General features: G+C 43.1%; 1 protein-coding gene across 1 annotated transcript; it reads right to left on the bottom strand.

Moving 5' to 3' along the window:
* Positions 1-389: 389 nt before the first annotated feature.
* SDE2 (SDE2 telomere maintenance homolog) lies at positions 390-6,464 on the bottom strand. The gene is made up of 8 exons (XM_008630570.1): positions 6,409-6,464; positions 6,135-6,342; positions 5,651-5,768; positions 4,552-4,663; positions 3,870-4,039; positions 3,088-3,199; positions 2,090-2,483; positions 390-679 (listed from the first exon to the last, which is right to left on the bottom strand). Exons 1-8 carry the CDS (start codon positions 6,462-6,464, stop codon positions 461-463), a joined length of 1,389 nt encoding a protein of 462 aa, XP_008628792.1. The 3' UTR covers positions 390-460.
* Positions 6,465-6,499: the final 35 nt, after the last annotated feature.

Here is a 6,499-nt window from a genome sequence, read left to right as displayed (position 1 = left end):
GTCCCTGCCTCTCAGAGAGCTGGTGACATCAAAGGTTTGCCATCCAGGCAGGGACTGCCAGCATCTAACATCCCCAGCCAATGGATCTACATCAGCAAAACTTCATCATGCTAAGGTGACCTCCCAAGCACCCTCCATCCCAGTTTCCTAATGAAACATTCAGTAAACACACCCATTTCCTTTCTACACAGAGTCCACTTGTCCTGTCACAACCTCCATATGTGATTTGCAGGGCCTCAGCGTTTCTCTCCTCCTTCCAGAACACTGTGGAACAGATCCCCAAGCACTGTGTCTATGATGATATCCTTACCACCTGTCCATCCTTTCCATAACTCCTTGGGATGCTAACAAAGCTTGTGGATGTGAGTTTAGAAGCTGGGAATACTCAGTTGAAAGGACACCAAGAGCTTTTATTTAATGACATCAAATACACATGCAAAAAAGGTAAATATTCTCAAATCTAACCAGAGGTTTTCCCTTTAGGGGGCTTTGCAAATAAGGATGGCTTGATCTGGTCTCTAGACAGACCCCTCACTGAAAACAGCCTTGCTGCTCTTTCCTTCAAAGTGCCTCCACATTTCAGTCCCAAAGACATCAACCCCATCTTCAGCTTCTCTAGACCCAGGGCTTCCAGTTCTGCAGCAGAGTTGAACGCCAGCAGGTCTATCGGTTCTGCCCCCTGAAAAGAGAAAAATGTTTGAGAAAAACAGGAGTTCAAAAAGCTTTTGGACAACACTCTCAGGCACATGGTGTGATTATTGGGGCTGTCCTTTGCAGGACCAGGAGTTGGACTTTGATCCCTGTGAGTCCCTTATACCTCAGAAGATTCTATGACTATCCCCAGGAAAGTTCAATACTCCCAGGAAAACTGAATTCAAAACAACAGTTCACCATCGTGCCCAGCAGTTCAGTAGCTTAATCTCAGCTTCCAGAGGCACAGCAAAGCTGACAGCCCCTTTTTAGCCTGATGCAGAATATAACCAATATACCTCCAGCAGAAGCAGGAAGGAGGACGAAATGGTTTTTCTAATTCAGTTACATTGTAATAAAAGAAATAGATATAAAAGCACCACTTTTTCAGTAAGACTAACCCAAAGAAGTTCTGAAGTTCACACCTCATTCTGCTGCAAAAAGAAAATATGGACTAAAATTTCATCTGGAAAGGGAATTGGTATATTTGCAAATTGATTGAGGGTAAAAGGGACCTCTGCAGATTGTCTAGTCCAAGCCCAGGGCCTTGTCCACAGAAGAACATGGAATAGATGGGATAATTCAAGCGCTGAAATTTACTAACACTAAAAATGACACCAAAATCTAAGCCCATGTTGTTCAATATCTAAATGCACATATTGGTCTTATAGTCTGTACCAGAGAGACTTCAGAGCAAGTAATAACAGCAGTGGGAATGAGTGTACCCCATTATGCACTCAGCAAAAACAATTCTTGCTGGCAGAATCAGAACCTTTGTCCTGCTAAGCATACAAAACCCCAACTGGTTGCCTCATTATTCTCACCCTACTTCTAAAAAAAATATATTCATCAAGGACTCCTATAAAAATATTTCCACCTGCAATAACAATCTGCCACAGCATTGGTGGAGTTTCCTGTTCTAGGAATAGAAAGTCTCGCAAATACTGAGCAAAAGGTAAACAGTGAAGAATGGTAAACATCCTGTTTAAAATTTGCCAGCTCTAATAGTACAGTAGATGACAAGGATCTAATTGATCAGATTACATCTTTGGTCTTTTTCCCACTGAACTGTGATAAACTTTCACACATCAGAGTTCAGTCACTGCCAGTGGCTGACTTTCCACCCAAGGTGGAAAAAAAAATCCCAGTAACTCACTAGCCTGAAAAAAAGAGCTACACTTTGTTTTATTGCTAGAGTAAGCCCAGATTCATCACCCTCACAAATCTTTAACAGTAATATCATGCAAGAACCCAAAAAGCACAAATATTGGCACCCTTTGCTGCCAAGTATCAATTGGGCTTTCATCAGTGGTAAAAGCTACATTGCTGGAGCTTGCTTGCTTCTTCAGCTCTAAAAGCAGCTGAGGACACACCACATTTTGTACTGCTTCATACTTACTGTGCTCTGTGACTGGTTTGTTTCCTGTGCCTTAGCAGGAACATTTTCTTGCTCTTCTTTCTGAGCTTGAGTCACTCCATTTTTTCCTTGGGCCTCTTCCTTCGGGGGCTCTGTCATTTTACTGTTTTCTTCAGCCAGAATTTCAGCCTGCCCTGTGCACACCTCTCCTTGCAGATCTCTTCCAGAACCTTCTGGCTGCTCCAGTGGTTTCTTGCTTGCACTGGTAGATGGACTATCCTCTGCTGAAGCCACAGAGCTGCTTGAACACTCATCTGAATTTCCAGCACTTTCATTGGATCTGCTGCCTGATGGACAACTTCTGTCAGATGCACAAGGGGAGTCATCCTTATTGTCATCCTCACAGCCTGAGCCTGTGGCCTCATCCAATCCTGGCCTGGCACAGGGAATATGTTACAAATTAACATGCATCTATTTTAACTTTTTTTCTTTTAAATAAGTTTTTTAATTGACACATTTCTCTTTCCAAAACCCACTTCAGAGAGATTTCACGACCTACTCTAACAGCTATTTAGGTTAGTTTAGTTAATGGAAGAGCTGTCGATACTGAACAGGACCTACAACCCCCCAAAACAGGTATTACAGCATTCCCAATACAGAAATGACTGGAATCCTTGACTTCTCTTTCATGTTACATTAGCTGAGAGATGCCAGGGGAGAAAAATAATCTTTTAAAGTTCATTGTAAATAGAACTCATTAATGAAGAAAATGACAATAGGAAGTTGTAGAGTACAATCATTTATAAGGGGTGGGGGAAGAAAGTGTCTGTTTTTGCAAATGAAATTTATCCGCTCCACCTGGGACAGAATTATAGGAATGCAGTAATGTTTACTTTCAGTTCTTTGATTTAATCAGTTCAATTTTCTTATTTCCATTTCAGTCTACATCTCAGACTAGATTCTGCTTACTTGGATGTACCTATAGTTTCATCCTGTTCAAGGCTTAAGACTTGAGTATAAAAACAAGGTGTAACTCTTACCAAGGACATTTTCTTTTTTCACATTTTGTTTCATTCTTTCCAGGCTCACCGGGACGTTTCCGACTCTTGCCACTTTCTGATGACACTGCTTTGCTGGCAATAACCTGCAAGCCTTCAAAACAAATTTGAAAGTGAACTTCATCAGTACACGATTCATACCTGTCCTAAGTTCTACTTATCTTTTCACTTCAGATGTAATTTAAAACACTAATGGAAAGAATCACTATTGCTGATATAGACTCAAAACTTGAACATAAACTCAGTAGCAGCAAAAGCTTTCCTGCATGGATTTACTAAGGCACAGAGTCAATTAAAATTGGATTCCTGAACTGAACTATCAGGTTCTTCAACCCATTCAGCCTCAAGTTTCACTATCTAGCTGACAGCAAGGGAACAATATGGAGATAAATAAAGTAACTACAAAGACCAGGAAGCGAAACAAGGTATTCTGTAGTTGGATCCAAAGTCAAGTTTTTATGTCCAACCTCTTTATAGTTTCACTGTGTAATTCTTACAGCTCAACTAGCAACACCACCTTCACAGAATTTGGCTGTTATGAGGTGACCTCGCAAAGCAAGGTGAAGCATCACACTGTTCAATAAAATTTAACACACACTTCAGACAAAGCGCAAAAATCAAATCAAACAAATTTCACTGGAACTTAAAATTTCATTCAATTGAAAGAAACCAATTTTTCTGCACATTTTCCTACTGGAGTGAGGCTAGAGAGGCTCTTAATCTGCTGTAGGCTGTGAGGCCAGAGTGAGGGCAGGCGGCAGTACCGATGCGGAGCGACTCCTCCTGGCGCTCGGCCATCTCGCGGTACTGCCGCTCGTACTCGGGGTCGGTGAACGTGTGCCGCGGCTCCGCCAGCTTCCGCTGCAGCCTCTCCAGGCGCCGCTGCTCCCCCTCCGCCTCCCGCTCCGCCTGCTTCTTCACCCACTCAGCCATCCTGCGCACGACAGAACCACCAAAATGAGCGCTTCCAGCAGCTGCTGTAACAGCAGTTCGCTGCTTGGCAGTTACAGAACGCTTCCACCACCTGCTAGCATGGGAGACAATGGGAAAAGACAACGGCACTCAGGGGAAATACCGAGGGAACAGACATTCTGCTGCAGAGAAGAGAGTAGAGTTTCTTTTGAAAGCCAGAAACAGCAGTTAAGTTCACACATCCCCAAGACTGTGGTTTTGCAGCTTCAGAGAGAACTGTGAGAATTCCAGACGAGGAATCCAAGAGGTGCAGAACAGTCTCTCAGATGCAGGCCGCAGTAAAATCACATCTATTTTGCCAGGAGAGCCCTGTTGGCTTCCAATCCACCTGCACTTAAGATTTCACTTTTGCTCTTTTTAGCATTCAAAATACCATTCCATTACTACAACAGGCTGTCATTTGGCCTCTTTTGGTAACAGTGAGCTACAGGATCAGGTTATTTCATGACTTCAGCTTCTGAGAAAATGCCTTACGCTTTTTCGTGGTTGACATCCCGCAGTCTCCTTCCACTGAGATCCCGACACGCCTCTCTGTTTGTCGTCTTCTCAATCTGAGCACCAAGGGCTCGCAGCATCGACCCAAACCCTTTCGGAGAAAGAAAGTAATCAGGAGTTAGCTAAACAGAAACAAAAGGAGATGGGCTGGCACACAACAGAAGAATAATTATGGAAAAAGAATACACAGAATTCAGCCCTTTCCCTCAATGTAACTGAAGTAAAGTTAAAAGTTGCACAGTGTTATGCTAGAGAGCCCCCCCAACAGATTTCTATACATTCCTCAGCCACTAATTACTCATGGCAAGACTGTTAATTTCTCTCACTCAGTCCCACCTTACTCTGTCTCCAGCTGAAGAAAGACCCTCATTTAACAAGTTCAGAGTGTGGATTAATAGCAACAGAATTCTTCATGCAACTGCAAAGTGCCAAGCACTGTTTTTGAACTGGAAACTGAAAAAAATCTGTACTTTTCAGCGCCCTAAAAGGACCTTTAAGGAGTGCTATAAACAGGCCACGCAGCCTGCTGTACTGTGAGGCAAAAAAAAGTATTGTGTTCAGCTAATAAACACCTTCAATAACACAGTTAAAATACTTCATCAATATAACGAGTACAGCTTAGGTTGAATTCTTTAGTTCTTTGGCTACTTTGGCATCTTGGCCTTTATACGTTCTTTTTTAAATAAGAGAAGATAAAATCAATTAGGTCACATAACAGATGCAAATCACAGACTATCTGTGCCTGAAATACTTGTCCTAAGTGACCACGAATGAAGCTTCAGAGCCTAAGATGACAGGTCCTTTTCAACACAATTTCAACTCTGAAGTCACTTTGGTGCATGTTACAGATTTCTACTAATAGAGATAAGCTGAAAAGGGATGTGAGGAAGATCTGGACTGCAGCTTCCCTGGTCAATCCTCAGCTTTGCACGTACACTTTGGTTTCAGCTCTGAGACTTTGTATCAGTCACACACACAAGAGATCTGCCAATACCTGAGGACTCCTGCTATCAGTATAGACTATGGCACAGCAGAAGTTTTTTAACCTAATAATCTAAAAACAGTATAAACAACAAACCTCCTTTTCCACCACAAAGCCTTGGCTCCAGGCTATAAACGACTCCACTCTGCAACTCATCTTCATCACTGGCCAGTCGCCCGTTACACTTCACATACAAGCTTTCTTCTGGGATGTTCTAAAGAAGCAGCAAAATTGAGTCAGATCCTTGAGGCAGAGAAAACGAAACATTCTAACATAGCAAATCATTAAGCAGTCGTGTTTTCTTCCTTCCAGAGGGGAGCAAAAATCAGACAATCTGAAAAGCATGAACACTCTCTGCGGTGCTTGTTTTAATTCCTGGTCACCAAAGGATTGAACGCAGTCTAAATCAACTTGTAAACATGAACGGGGAAAAGCAATAACATGGGAAAAATTCAGAAACAACTTGTGATGAACTGACCATAACCTTCAATCCCTGTCCTCCAGTGCCACTGGTGGGAAGGAGATAGAGCCTGGGCAAGAGGGAAGGGAGAAGGGAAGGTGTTTTCAGGATTTCTTTTACCTCTCGTAATCCTGCTCTGATTTTGACTGGTAATAAACTAAGCTCATTTCCCCAAGTCAAGTCTGTTTTGACCGTGATCTGCTGAGAGCTCTCCCCGCCCTTATCTCGACCTTTGACCCTTTTTGTTCCGTTTTCTCTCCCTTGACCAGCTGAGAAGTGAGAGAACGGCTTTGGTGGACACCTGGCGTCAACCCACCACAACGTGTATCTGTATATATATATACACACACACACATACACATATTGCAGATAAGAGGCTAAAGGGCTCTCTTACAGCAAACCCTCCTGCTCAGCGACAGCAACGCAGAGCAAGGGCGCACAGGTGGGCATCGCGACCGCCCTTCAGCGGGTGCCGGAGCAGCCTC

The sequence above is a fragment of the Corvus brachyrhynchos genome, unplaced genomic scaffold, assembly GCF_000691975.1.
Source record: "Corvus brachyrhynchos isolate BGI_N302 unplaced genomic scaffold, ASM69197v1 scaffold101, whole genome shotgun sequence".
In the NCBI taxonomy this organism is placed as follows: domain Eukaryota; kingdom Metazoa; phylum Chordata; class Aves; order Passeriformes; family Corvidae; genus Corvus; species Corvus brachyrhynchos.
Note: the sequence above shows the minus strand (reverse complement) of the source record. Positions and strands in the feature narration are given on the sequence as shown.

Excerpts from the sequence above, each read along its gene's own strand:
- SDE2 (XM_008630570.1), bottom strand. The coding sequence starts at position 6,464 with ATGCCCACCTGTGCGCCCTTGCTCTGCGTTGCTGTCGCTGAGCAGGAG. Across the intron at positions 6,343-6,408 it reads GCTGAGCAGGAGGGTTTGCT|ATACACGTTGTGGTGGGTTG; the intron begins GTAAGAGAGCCC and ends ATATATATACAG. Across the intron at positions 4,040-4,551 it reads GATGTCAACCACGAAAAAGC|GATGGCTGAGTGGGTGAAGA; the intron begins GTAAGGCATTTT and ends TGTCGTGCGCAG.